This window comes from Stenella coeruleoalba, assembly GCF_951394435.1.
Source record: "Stenella coeruleoalba genome assembly, chromosome: 16".
NCBI lineage: Eukaryota > Metazoa > Chordata > Mammalia > Artiodactyla > Delphinidae > Stenella > Stenella coeruleoalba.
Genome location: NC_137162.1, coordinates 16,411,840 through 16,425,671, shown reverse-complemented (window position 1 = coordinate 16,425,671; position 13,832 = coordinate 16,411,840). Strand labels below are relative to the sequence as shown.

Genomic DNA, 13,832 nt, shown 5'->3' with positions numbered 1-13,832 from the left:
AAACTCCTTTTTTTCCACACATACACACACACACAGACACAGACACACACACACACACAATTTTATTTTTACAAGAGATAAACTGACACCAAGCATTGTAAATGGATGACCGCAACAAAAGCAACAATGATTGCAATTACCAAACACGAAACACACTCATACTATGTCATGATATTGACATTCAGTCCAGTAATTCTCCACTGTAACGGCTCGTTTACTTTCCAGTGAAAATTGATTGGTATATTTTTTGCTTCTGAGTCCTTGTGGGATTTTTTTCTTCTTTTTATTCAAACAGAAAGTCACAAAAATTATAATCATCCTCATCAGTTCACTCAGTCCCATGTAATTAATTTTTTTTCATCTTGATCTTTTGTTAGCACTTTTATGAATTCATCAGTTTTCCATTAGAGTTCTGAAAATGCTTATTCATTCAGTTCAGCAGTATAGTCAGTTACCAAAAACCTGTACTTGTCAGAGTCTTTTCCATGAATTCCTTGAAGATGAAACCCTTTTATAGGAACATTTTTGCAAAAGCATCAGAGTACACCCAGAACTGTCTGTAAATGACAAAAGACTTAAAAATGACCACAGTTAAAGATTTGATGAAAGTTGATAATAATGCAGTTGACAAGGAAATTTAGTTATTTCTGAGATATACATTTTAAAGTAATAACTAGAATTATGAATTATAACATTATACCAGAACATATAAGATTTTTAGAAATTTCATGTAATGTCTGAAACATTTATATTAACATATTTCCATACAAATAACCCAAAGAAAGTTTAGTATTAGTTGTTTTTTTGTTTGTTTGTTTGTTTGTACTGCAGGTTCTTATCAGTCATCAATTGTATACACATCAGTGTATACATGTCACTTGATTTTCTAAAAAGCATGAAATCAGGGGAGAAAGGAAAGTCATTTCTGCACATTGTGCTTGAACAACTAAATACCAACATGGGGAAAAAATACATATGACACCTACTTCACACACCATATACAAACATCAATTCAAGATGCATCACAGACCTAAATGTAAATGCTAAAACTATGAAGCTTTTACAAGAAAACATGAGAATATCCTTGTGACTTGCATGTAGGCAAAGGTTTCTCAAAGACAGGACACAGAAACAATAATCATAAAAGAAAAAAAACTATAAATTCAAATTTATCTAAATGTAAAACTTCTATTAAACTTCACTGTTAAAGTGAAAAGCCACAGGCTGTCAGAAAATAGTCACAAAAATTCACAAAAACGCATCTATGTAGGGGATTAGTATCCATGAAATATAAAGGCTTCTACAACTGAAAAATGAGAAGGCAGACCAATGAAAAATGAGCCAAAGATTTGAATATTTTTCAAAAGAAGATATAAGAATGACCACAAGCACATAGAAAAGTGATCAACATCATGAGCTGAGAAGGAAGTGTACGTTCAAACCACAATGAAATACCACTGTATACCCAGTATAATGGTTAAAATTAAAAAGACTGACAATACCATAGGTTGGCAAGGATGTGGAGCAGTTTGAACTCTCATACATCATTGGTGGGAACAGAAAATGATAGAGCACTGGAGAAAACCTTTTGGGAGTTTTTTAATCAAACTAATCATATACTTTCCCTATAACATAGCAGTTACAGTCCTCTGTGTATACCCAAGAGAAGTGAAAGCATGTCCACAAAAAGGCTTATACAAGAATATTAATAGCAACTCTATTTGAAGGCCCTCAAACTGGAAATAGCCCAGCTGTCTGTGAGTAAGAAAATATATAAATGAACTGTGATGTATTCCTTATATGGAATACTGCTCAGCAATAAAAAGGAACATGAATAAATCTCAAACATGTTAAATGAAAGAAGCCTCACACAAAAGAGTTCATTACTGTATGACTCCATTTATCTGAGATCCTAGAAGAGTTACAACTAATCTGTGATGGAAATAAAAAATTAACACTGTTTGCCACTGGGTTCAAGAATGACTGGAAGGAGGTATGAGGGAACTTTCTGGAGTGAAGGTAACGTTCTGTATATAAGTTGGGGCCACACAGGTTTATGCATCTTTGAGAATTTATCAGGTGATACACTTAAGATTTGTGCATTTCGTTGTAAGTTTTGCCTCAAAAAAGGAAAAAGGAGATCTGAACAAATATGGAACTCTAGTTAATGACAAGCCTACTGAAATATTTAGGGACAGTGTACTAATGTTTATGATTTACTTTGAAATGCATCGGAAAATGTAAATGAATTGAAGGATTGATAGCTGGATGAGGTATGTGGTAAAGCAAGTCAGTGAACTGTTGATATATGGATGTTTGGTGCAGTATTCTTTCAGCTTTCTCTGTGTTTGAAAATTTTCATGATAAAATGTTGAAAGTGTCTCAGGAGATGAAACCAGAGCATCTTTTTTCAGTAGAATGCATTGATTTTTTGGTTTATGAAGCAGAGGCTATATAACATAGTAGAGCTAGAACTGGTTCAAATCCAAGATCCTTGACTTACTAGCTGTAAAATCTTGGGCTCTTACTGAATGATCTGTGCCTCAGTTTCCTCTAAAGTTATCAAAATCACAGTCATAGGGTTATTAAGATGAGTGGATGGATGGATGGATGGTTGATACTTGGATTAGTTCTTACCACATATTAAGCTCCATATGTGTCAGTTACTAGCCAAGCATAATTGAAATACATACACTTAATTTAAGAAGCAAGTGTTTTCCTTGATTCTGCTTTAAATTTTCAAATTTCACCTTTTAAAATATTTTATAGTTGAGATGAGATCAACAGCAGTTCTGGTAGAGGCATGATGAGGGAGGGGAGTAAGAGGAAAGTGGGGGAATGGACGGATGGAGAAATGAAAAGGACTGAGTTTTATGCATTTCAATAACCAGGTCACCATGTACTTGATTAGCCTTTTTCTTTAAGCTTTTTTTTTTTAAGTGTGTTGCACATGGTTTTTTTTTTACACACTAAAAACCACTCAGTTTTATTAATTAACATATAATAAGTTCACACATACTGTAAATAAAGTACATGTTTTCTGTATGTTCTACGGGAAATAGATGCATTGCATAAAACCTGTATTAATGTCTATAGATTGACCTAGAAGCTGAGATGGTGAGCACTGTAGCTGGCATTGGAATTCAAGGTACAGATAAAGAAGGTGGAGCTAAAGGAGAAGAACAGCCCATTAGCTCTCCTTGGGATATAGTTTTTGGAAGGTCAGGTATGTAAACTTTTGATATTAAATATAAGTAAATTTTGCTAAGTAAAAGTTTTAAGATATTATGGGAACATTCATTTTTGACTAATTCTTTTACTAGTTATTTTATGCTTTTATACCAATGACTTGGGATTTGTTAATTGCATAAAAACAAAGCCAACGGTAATATATAGAAGATAGAGTGAATATATCATTATATATTACATGTAACATTACATACATATTATATTTTATACACAAGATAGGGTATGTATTTCTCTAATGTTAAAGAATTTCATCTTAGTTGCAGCTTCCAATTAAGATAGTTCTGAATATTCTGAAGTTGGACAGACTATAGTTTCAGAATTTCAAAAGATTATTCACACACTATACTGTTTAACAATGTCCTTTTTATTTACTGTCGTGTAAAAAATCAAGAAATGAGAGGGTTTTTTTAGATTATCAATAAAATTTTTATTTAATTATTATAGCTTCTTTTGAGTAGTTAAAAAAAACTATATACAATGGAATATTACTCAGCCATAAAAAAGAATGAAATCTTGCCGTTTGTGACAACATGAATGGACCTAGAGGGTGAGAAAGACAAATACTGTATAATTTCACTTATATGTGGAATCTAAAAACAAATGAGCAAACATAACAAAACAGAAAGAGAGTCATAGATACAACAAACAAGGAAGGGGATGGTGGGGATGAGTGAAATAGGTGAGGAAAATTGAGGCACAAATTTCCAGTTACAAAAGAAATGAGTCACAGGAATGCAGTGTGCAACATGAGGAATATAGTCAATAATAATATAATATCTTTGGTAACTAGACTTACGGTGATCATTCTGCAATGTATAGAAATATCAAATCACTACGTTGTGTACCAGGAGCTATCATAGAGTTGTAGTCGATTATACTTCAAAAAACAAACAAACGTATAGAGAAAGAGATCAGATTTGTGGTCACCAGAGGCAGGGGTGGGGGATTTGGATGAAGGTGGTCAAAAAGTACAAAATTCCAGTTATAAGATACATAAGAAGTAGGGCTATAATGTACAACATGATTAATATAACTAACAGTGCTGTATGTGTGTATGAAAGTTGTTAAGATGAGTAAATCCTAAGAGTTCTCATCATAAGGAAAAAAATTTTTTCTCTTCTTTTTTAATCTATATCAGGTGATGGATATTCACTAAACTTAATGTAATTATTTCATGATGTATATAAGTCAAATCATTATGTTGTACATCTTAAACTTATACAGTGCTATATATGTCAATTATATAAATAAAACTGGAAGAAAAAGTTAAGATTAAAAAATAAAACTTAATTTAAAAAGTAAAAACTTTATCCTACTGAATTACTTAGAAAATTGAAAATGAGATTTGCCTTATTTTTACAATCTTTGTTACCTATATATTACTTGACTAAAAGATAATCCAGGAGCGCTAGTACTCTCATTTTTCACTGGCCCTCAGCGTTGCTGACATGGTTATCCTACATGTTTAAAAACAGAGTAATGAAGAAAGAAATTTAGTAGAATATATTGAAAATGGAACTTGGAGCTAAATGGTTTGTATGATTTTAATATATTTATAGAGTGACTTAAGCACCATCTTAGTTGGATGATTTTACATTTGAGATAATTTTTTTATGATGCCAATTTGGTTATAATTCAAAGACCTTAATTTTTTCATTGTGATTAACTTTTTTTAAAGCTTTTAATATTTATAAAGTAACTGAATGAACTTCTGGTACTACCTGCACTTAATATATGTAACTTAGGTATTTTGTGTAAGTCATTTTTGAAAAGTCCATTTTGGGAATTTGGTGCCCTAATAATGACGAGTTGTTTTAGTGGCTCACAGTGGGGAGGGGTTGAGAAGGTAGAGGGAGCAGTGTGTCTCAAGAGCAGTCAATAAGGGGATATATTATATGTAGAGATTTTAAAAACAATAAGAAAACCAACTACACCTCGATCTTCTTTTTATCACCGTGCACCAGCAATTCTAAATAATTTCAGGGTTGAAAATACTCATCCCCATCAGGACTTAACCGGACTTGCCTCTCTGCTTTTGGTACACACCTGAGCTATTTGAACATAATCTTATAGATGGAAAAACAGTCTGAAATATATCTGTTAGTAAAATAGTCAAAGTGGATGAGAACTGTTATTTTGGTATGTTATTACCTTCCCTCAAGGGAAAAAAAAATTCTCTTAATATGTAAGGCCCCAGTGATTTATAGTTAATAGTCCATATAGCAATTCAGTTATTGATATTTATATTTTACATCTTACAGCCTGTATTTACTGTCTATCAGTAATTGCCACAGTAAAGCTTCATAAGAAATCATCCCCAAACTCATGTAAACCTGAACCTTTATTTCTCACTTACATACAGGGTTGGGGTTCAGTTGATCAAGGCTGAGCTTGGGCTTGGTTCCAGACTGTTTTTTGGGTCCAGATCTCCATTTGTTTCTACTTTTTCTTGAGCCAGTAGCTGACTGAGGTATATTCTTTTGGCAAAAGGCAGGAGCACAGGAGAGTAAGCCCAGTTACACACATTTAAAGCCTTTGCTCATGTCGTATCTGCTTACCTACTGTCATTAAAGCAAGTCACGTAACTAAGCTCAAAGTTATGGGGCAGGGATATGCACTTTGCCTACAGTGAGGCAATGGCAAGGGTGTGGTTGTATTATTACCACAGAGGAATAAAGACTTGAGACCAGTAATTCAGTCTGTTACATATTTCAGAATATACATTGCTTAAAAACAGGGTGTACTTTACTGGATGCTTTACTAAGTTGGATTTATTTAATAACGTACTTACATATTTTTATAGGCTAAAAATTTTTCAGTCATACTTTATGGCATGGAATTTCTGGTTGTTTATCTCATATTGAGAGTGTACCCAAATTGCTTTCCAAGAAAAATATTGGCTCTGTTGACAAGTACTCCCTCAGCTTCCAACTGGAGTGATGTGCTGAGGCTTGTGTCTTTATTAAGCTCAGCTTTTAGAAAAGGAAGTGAATCCTACCTTAGCTCAATAGATCATTAAAAGCATATGGTTCCACATTTAACTTACAGTTTAAATTAGCTTCACTCCAGGTACTTGGCAAGAGGAGTAATCTTGAATGCACTTAAATAAGCTCAACACCTTTCAAAATGCTAAGAGAAAATGGTTTTCAAGTACTGTATGAAGGACCTATAATCACAATGACTACAAGAGTTTTTAACCTTGAGTTATATACTCAAGGCATTCATGGTTAGATTTTGCGAAGTACTTAAATTTCCCAGAAATTCTATTTAAGGTTTGGGGGAGTTGGTCAGATTCTCATCAGTTTCGAAGTGGTGTGTTACCCCAAAACATTTTAAGAGCCACTGCTTTAAATCACTCTGAAGTCTAATCCTGGATTAATGCATTATTGTCAGAGTATGGGGAAATTGGATCATAGAATAATTGCTCTCCTTACAATTGTTTTTACTTAACTGTATTTTGACATCATGTCATTCATTTAAAAATATATTAACACATCAACATATCTTACATTCATTTATATATGTATATGTTTCATGTTATATATTTCATCAAAACACAGTCCTGTGGGACTTCTGAACTGTTTTTACTATAAGGGTTTGCTGCTAATTTCAGTTATTATGTTATAAATAACCTGTCTGATTATCTACTAGAGAATTTTTCTGTGTTATAGATAATTATGTTTTTTTCTAAGTATCAAGTTTGTTTTTAAGCTCCTGGATAATTTGAATATCATAACTGATTGTGTTTGCTTTGTTGTATTGATTCCTAGGAAACTTAGAGACAGATTTGTCTCTAGCAAAGTGTAACGGAAACATGACATTCATTTTTTTTTTTAACATCTTTATTGGGGTATAATTGCTTTACAATGGTGTGTTAGTTTCTGCTTTATAACAAAGTGAATCAGTTATACATATACATATGTTCCCATATCTCTTCCCTCTTGCGTCTCCCTCCCTCCCACCCTCCCTATCCCACCCCTCCAGGCGGTCACAAAGCACCGAGCTGATCTCCCTGTGCTATGCGGCTGCTTCCCACTAGCTATCTACCTTGTTTGGTAGTGTATATATGTCCATGCCTCTCCCTCGCTTTGTCACAGCTCACCCTTCCCCCTCCCCATATCCTCAAGTCTGTTCTCCAGTAGGTCTGTGTCTTTATTCCTGTCTTACCCCTAGGTTCTTCATGACATTTTTTTTCTTAGATTCCATACATATGTGTTAGCATACGGTATTTGTCTTTCTCTGACTTATTTCACTCTGTATGACAGACTCTAGGTCTATCCACCTCATTACAAAGAGCTCAATTTCGTTTCTTTTTATGGCTGAGTAATATTCCATTGTATATATGTGCCACATCTTCTTTATCCATTCATCCGATGATGGGCACTTAGATTGTTTCCATCTCTGGGCTGACATTCATATTTTAATATTACTTGGCTGCATCTTTCTTTTCTACTCTATTTACCTATTGCTTCAATTTTCTTATTTTAAATTTATTTATCTTACTAGGGTTTATTTCCTTGTAAACTACCTGAATACTTTGTGAAATAAAAGTAGAAGTAAATAATCCAGTAGAATAATTTATTTTTATTTATTTATTTTTTGCTGTACTCAGGCCTCTCACTGCTGTGGCCTCTCCCGCTATGGAGCACAGACTCCAGACGCGCAGGCTCAGCGGCTATGGCTCACCGGCCCAGCCGCTCCGTGGCATGTGGGATCTTCCCGGACCGGGGCACGAACCCGTGTCCCCTGCATTGGCAGGCGGACTGTCAACCACTGTGCCACCAGGGAAGCCCCAGTAGAATAATTTACTGAACTGATTGGGTATGATAATTGATCCATATGGAAGAAAAAATCTGTTAATCATAAAACTAAAAATGCTTTAAGGACTATAAGTGTACATTTATAGAATGTACTTTTTTTTTTTTTTTTTTTTTTTTTTTTTGGCGGTATGCGGGCCTCTCACTGTTGTGGCCTCTCCCGTTGCGGAGTACAGGCTCCAGACGCGCAGGCTCAGCGGCCACGGCTCACGGGCCCAGCCGCTCCGCGGCATGTGGGATCTTCCTGGACCGGGGCACGAACCCCTGTCCCCTGCATCAGCAGGCGGACTCTCAACCACTGCGCCACCAGGGAAGCCCTATAGAATGTACATTTTTAACTAGTCTTTTGATGTTTAAGTGTGTCTTTTCTGACAGTCTTATACCAATCACAATGTATTGTTTTGGTTTCCTTAAACTGTGATGAGTTTTTAAAACACCTGCAAAGAAAACAGGGCTGAAAATTTTAAAACCTATTCTTTTCAATTGTCTTTCCACATCTTATTCACTAACAATTTGACTTTGCTACTTGCCTTTATTGTCTTTCCAAAGTATTAACTTTGTTTTCAGAGGAAAAACTTCCTTCCAATTCATTCATATTGAATTGGTTTGAATATATTTAAATTATGTAATTGTACAACTGGTTTAAGCAGATGTGGGATTAAATGCAACTTGAAGGGGACTGTGGTTAAGAAAAATTGTTCTTGTAAGCACTTAAATTCTTTAATACTTTAAGAATTATATAGAATATTTCTGAAATTCTACCATAGTTAGGAATATGAGAAAGGATGGAATTATCAGAAGGAAAACATGAAAAATAGATAAGGTATTGTGGTATCTTCACATATTAAGCTGTTCTGCAGTGCAAACAATGGACCACAGTTACACCTGACAACATGGAGAAGTATCAGGAAATCTGTTGAGTGGAGAAAGCACCTTTTATAGAATGTTCAATAGCAAGCAAGATTAACTATACATTGAGAGATCCATTCAGACATGGTAAAATTTTAAAATCAAAGAAGATAATGAAAAACACATTTTTAGACTGGTAGTTCCTTCTGGGAGGAGGAGGAGGATATGCTAACAGAGGGGTGCAGGAAGTTTTCAAATAATCTTCCCTTTTCTTGAGCTGGTGTTGTGCACATGGATGTTTAGTTATTATTTAAACTTTATGTAGAACAGTTATCCATTCATATGCATATTTAAGTAAAAATTAAACCTTAAAAGGAAAGAAAATAGATCAGATAAAGAGAGTGAAAAATAACAAAGACAATATACAGTTGAATATATACCCCACCAAAAGACTCAGATAATGAACAGCATACTTCAAAAAGAGATTAGGGAAAGGGACTTGAAATACCTCTGATTATTTTAAATATATATGTAATATGTAAATGTGTGTGTGTTTGTATTTTAAATAGTACCTGAATATTTAACCTAATTATGCCATTACAGTGATAAAAGCATGGAAATAATTCACATAAATTGATTTTTACAAAAAATCACTTTATAAAAGTTATTTTCATCTTTGTCCATTTTTGATTATCACTCTAAATATGGTTAAAACTTTATAATGCACTAAAAATAATTAAAAAGAACTCCAATAAATTCATTTTTTCACCAGAAACATTGCCATGTTTCTAAAATGCATACCAAGTCTGTGCTGTCTCCACTCATGCCCGACAATAACCCGAGAATTTCTTTTATGTAAAGGTCAGAACCCCTGCTAGTCTCTAAGTACTTCAGACTTCACCTGATTTTAAATCATTTACAGAAAGGATAGTGTGCCCAAATGCCATTAACCTTCCTTGGCCCTTTAATCAGCATTTCCCTAGATAGAAATTTAGTTGTACTTATTTGACCTTTAATGATTGAAATCCAACTATTTAGTATGCTAGTCTGGTAATCTACAGCTTAGATAATATGTTTCTCTGACTTCCATTAATATGCTCTAAATAAAATACATTTATCTTATCAGATGATACAACATTTTTTTGAGAAATAAATTTTATATAATGTGACTAGTGTGTTTTTATTTTAACAAAATAAAAACAGTAGTAGTATTTTTATATCTGAATAACTATTATCACACTGACTTGGTGTTTATAAGGGTTTTTTTCAGTTCGAATGATGAGGTAATAATTTACAGAAAGTAACATTTACCCTTAATAGGTGTAAGTTCTATTATGAAGAATATAACCATTGCTACAATCAAGATATAGAATATTTCCATCACCCCAAAAAGTTCTCTTATGACTCTGTTCAGTCTCCCTCCCTCGCCCTCTACCACCCACTCTACCCACTCCACCCACTGGCAACAATGATTTCTTGTTCCTCAGTATAGTTTTGTATGTCTGGTTTCTTTCAATTACCATAATCAGCGATTCATCCATGTTCTTGCATGTGTCAGTAGTTCTTTTTTATTGCTGAGTAGTATTCCATTGTACAGCTGTACCACAATTTGTTTATTAACTCACCAGTTGGTAAGCATTTCAGCTGTCTCTGGTTTATGGCAATTATGATTAAAGCCTCTATAAACGTTTGTGTACAGGCTTTTATGTGGACATATATTTTCTCTTGGGCAAATGCTTAGGAATGAAATTGCTAGATCATATGATAAATGTATGTGTAATTTTATAAGAAACTGCCAGACTGTTTCCCAACGTTGCTGATTTCTTAAAAATCCCGTGTCTGGCTGGAATAATTTTGCTTTTGCATGTAGAACTAACTTTAACATTTCTTGCAGCACATGTCTGCTAACAGTGATTTCTCTTAGCCCTTTCTTTGGAGGGGGAGGGTCTGAAAAAGTAATTAGCATTCATTTTTGAAAGCTATTTTTACTCCATAAATAAGTCTGGATTGGCTTTTTTTTTTTTTTTTTTTTGATATTTTAAAGATGTCATTCCACTGTGTTATAGCTTACATAGTATAAACAAGAAGTCTGATTTAATTCTTTTCCTAGTTCCTTAGTATAAAAAATGTGTTTTTTCCTCTGGCTGCCTTCAAGATTTTCTCTTTGGTTTTCAGCAGTTTGATTGATATGTCGAGGAGTTACCTGCTTAGGATTCTTGATGTCCTTCGTTATTTGGAAAAATTCTCAACCATTATCTTCTCAAATAGTTTTTCTGCTCCTTTCTCTTCTTTCTGGGATTTCAGTTACTCGTATGTTAGATTCTAATATTATATTCAACAACTTTTACATATTATGGTTTTGGGTTTTTTTAAATGTCACCCTTTTCTCGTTGTGTTTCAGCGTGCATAGTTTCTGTTGATTTATCTTTAGGGTCATCGATTGTTTCCTCAGCTGTGTCTAGTCACCTGATGAGCTTGTTGAAGGAATTTTTCATTTCTGATATTATTCTTTTTCTAACAGTATTTCCATTTTAATATTTCTTAGAGATTTCATCTATCTTCTCAAATTCCCCATCTATTTAGGTATGTTGACGGTCTTTTTCTCTAGATTCTTTACCATAGTAAGCGTAGTGATTTCAAAGTCTATGTCATAGATCTAAATTTCAGGTCAGCTCTGAGTCTGTTTCTGTTGATCGCTTTGTCTCTTGAAAATGTTTTTTTGTTTGTTTTTTAATTTTGTTTTGCTTACATTTAAGTGCGTCTTCTCATTTTTTGTTAAATGCCAGTCATGCGTGGAACTATAGAGGCTGAGATCAATAGTATTTGTCATTATTATGGGAGGTCGAGTCAGTTTAGTCAGAAGCTGGCCTGGATCTGGATTTTATTATTGCTGTGAGTTCTGTCAAATCACCATAGCTTTCACAGTCCTCTAGCACTGTGCTGTTGCCTAAGCCTGGGGGGCTAGATGCTAGAGACTTTTTCTTAGTGTTAGTACTCCACCGTCAGCTTTCAGTCAGCCAGCACAGATCCCCAAGGGATAGACTGCTGCTGTCTTTCTGTACTAGATTGCATTGGGGCTGAGGGAGAGTTCTCTGTTGTTCTGGTGAGCCTCAGTCTTAGGGAGGCACTGTGTGCCTGGGCCTCCATGAAACAAGGTGGAGAGCTTAGAGCTTTTTCAGTGATTCTGTTCCTTCTCTCTCTGGCAGCTTAACTCTGTCTTATATTTGTGAGTGGTTTTGAAGCATTTCCTGCTTCTCTCCCAGCAGTGGGAAATCTCTACTTGTTGTCTGGGGTCTTTGGCCAAAGACATTTCCTTGCCCCTCCGCCAGAGGTAGAGAGTTTTTTTTTTTCCTCTCCTCCTCCTCCAGTTATAATTAGTCTTTTCATGTGCCCTGGCAGTGACAGACTTTGTTGCTTTTTCCTAGTGGATTAAGGCTTTGCTTTACAGGGGAGATTTAGAAGCTGCACAGAAAAAACCATTTACACTAATGGATGATTTCACAGATGCCATTAAGAGGGTTCTAGTCAGTGGGATCTATTTTGATCATAGTTGCTTAAAATAACACAGAATTTGTAAAAGCTGGACTGCAGGTAATTTTTATATTCATATTTCATTTGCTGATTTTGTTCCTGTTTTCTGAAACTATTTCACTAATCCTTCTTGATAATTGATAATTATGAGGCATTTTGCCTTTAAAAATACTTAACTCCCAAAACCTTTTTAGCTATTGGCATTGTCCTTTTTTTAATATTAATTTGTGACTGCTGTAAGTCAGTGATTCTAAGGACACTCTATTTTTTATATATATATAAATTTATTTAATTTATTTATTTTTGGGTCCTCGTTGCTGCACGCAGGCTTTCTCTAGTTGTGTCGAGTGGGGGTTACTCATTGTTGTGGTACAGGGTCTTCTCATTGTGGTGGCTTCTCTTGTTACAGAGAATGGGCTCTAGGCACATGGGCTTCAGTAGTTGTGGCTCACGGGCTTAGTTGCTCCACAGCATGTGGGATCTTCCTGAACCTGGGATCGAACCCGTGTCCCCTGCATTGGCAGGCGGATTCTTAACCACTGCGCCACCAGGGAAGTCCCAAGTGTACTCTTAATTTAAGGTTGAAATGTTCATGATTGCCACATTCTTGTTAGAAGGAACTAATACCCATACTTGGTGATACAACTATATACTTTTTTTTTTTAATAAATTTATTCATTTTTATTTTTTGCTGTGTTGGGTCTTCGTTTCTGTGCGAGGGCTTTCTCTAGTTGCGGCGAGCAGGGGCCACTCTTCATCACGTTGCGCGGGCCTCTCACTGTCGCGGCCTCTCTTGTTGTGGAGCACAGGCTCCAGACGCGCAGGCTTAGTAGTTGTGGCTCACGGGCCCAGTTGCTCCACAGCATGTGGGATCTTCCCAGACCAGGGCTTGAACCCGTGTCCCCTGCATTGGCAGGCAGATTCTCAACCACTGCACCACCAGGGAACCCCTACTCTTTTTTTTTTTTTTTTTTTTTTTTGCGGTACGCGGGTCTCTCACTGTTGTGGCCTCTCCCGTTGCGGAGCGGAGCACAGGCTCTGGAGGCGCAGGCTCAGCGGCCATGGCTCACAGGCCCAGCCGCTCCACAGAATGTGGGATCTTCCTAGACCGGGGCACAAACCCGTGTCCCCTGCATCAGCAGGCAGATTCTCAACCACTGCGTCACCAGGGAAGCCCCCCTTTTTTTTTTAAAGCTGAGGGGAAAGTCAAGAGACTTCTTCCCAACAGGATGGAAATTTTATTTTTTATTTTATTTTACTTATTTATTTTTGGTTGTGTTGGGTCTTCATTGCTGTGCACAGGCTTTCTCTAGTTGCGGCAAGCAAGGGCTATTCTTTGTTGTGGTGTGCGGGCTTCTCATTGTGGTGGCTTCTCTTGTTGCAGAG

General features: G+C 35.6%; 1 protein-coding gene across 1 annotated transcript in view; it reads left to right on the top strand.

The window, feature by feature from the left end:
* NHLRC2 (NHL repeat containing 2) overlaps window positions 1–13,832 on the top strand; it is a 59,686-nt gene that overhangs the window by 31,188 nt on the left and 14,666 nt on the right. The window contains exon 5 of the mRNA XM_079900177.1: window positions 3,097–3,226. Within this exon, the coding sequence (XP_079756303.1) occupies window positions 3,097–3,226 (130 nt within the window). The remainder of the gene's footprint in view (window positions 1–3,096; window positions 3,227–13,832) is intronic.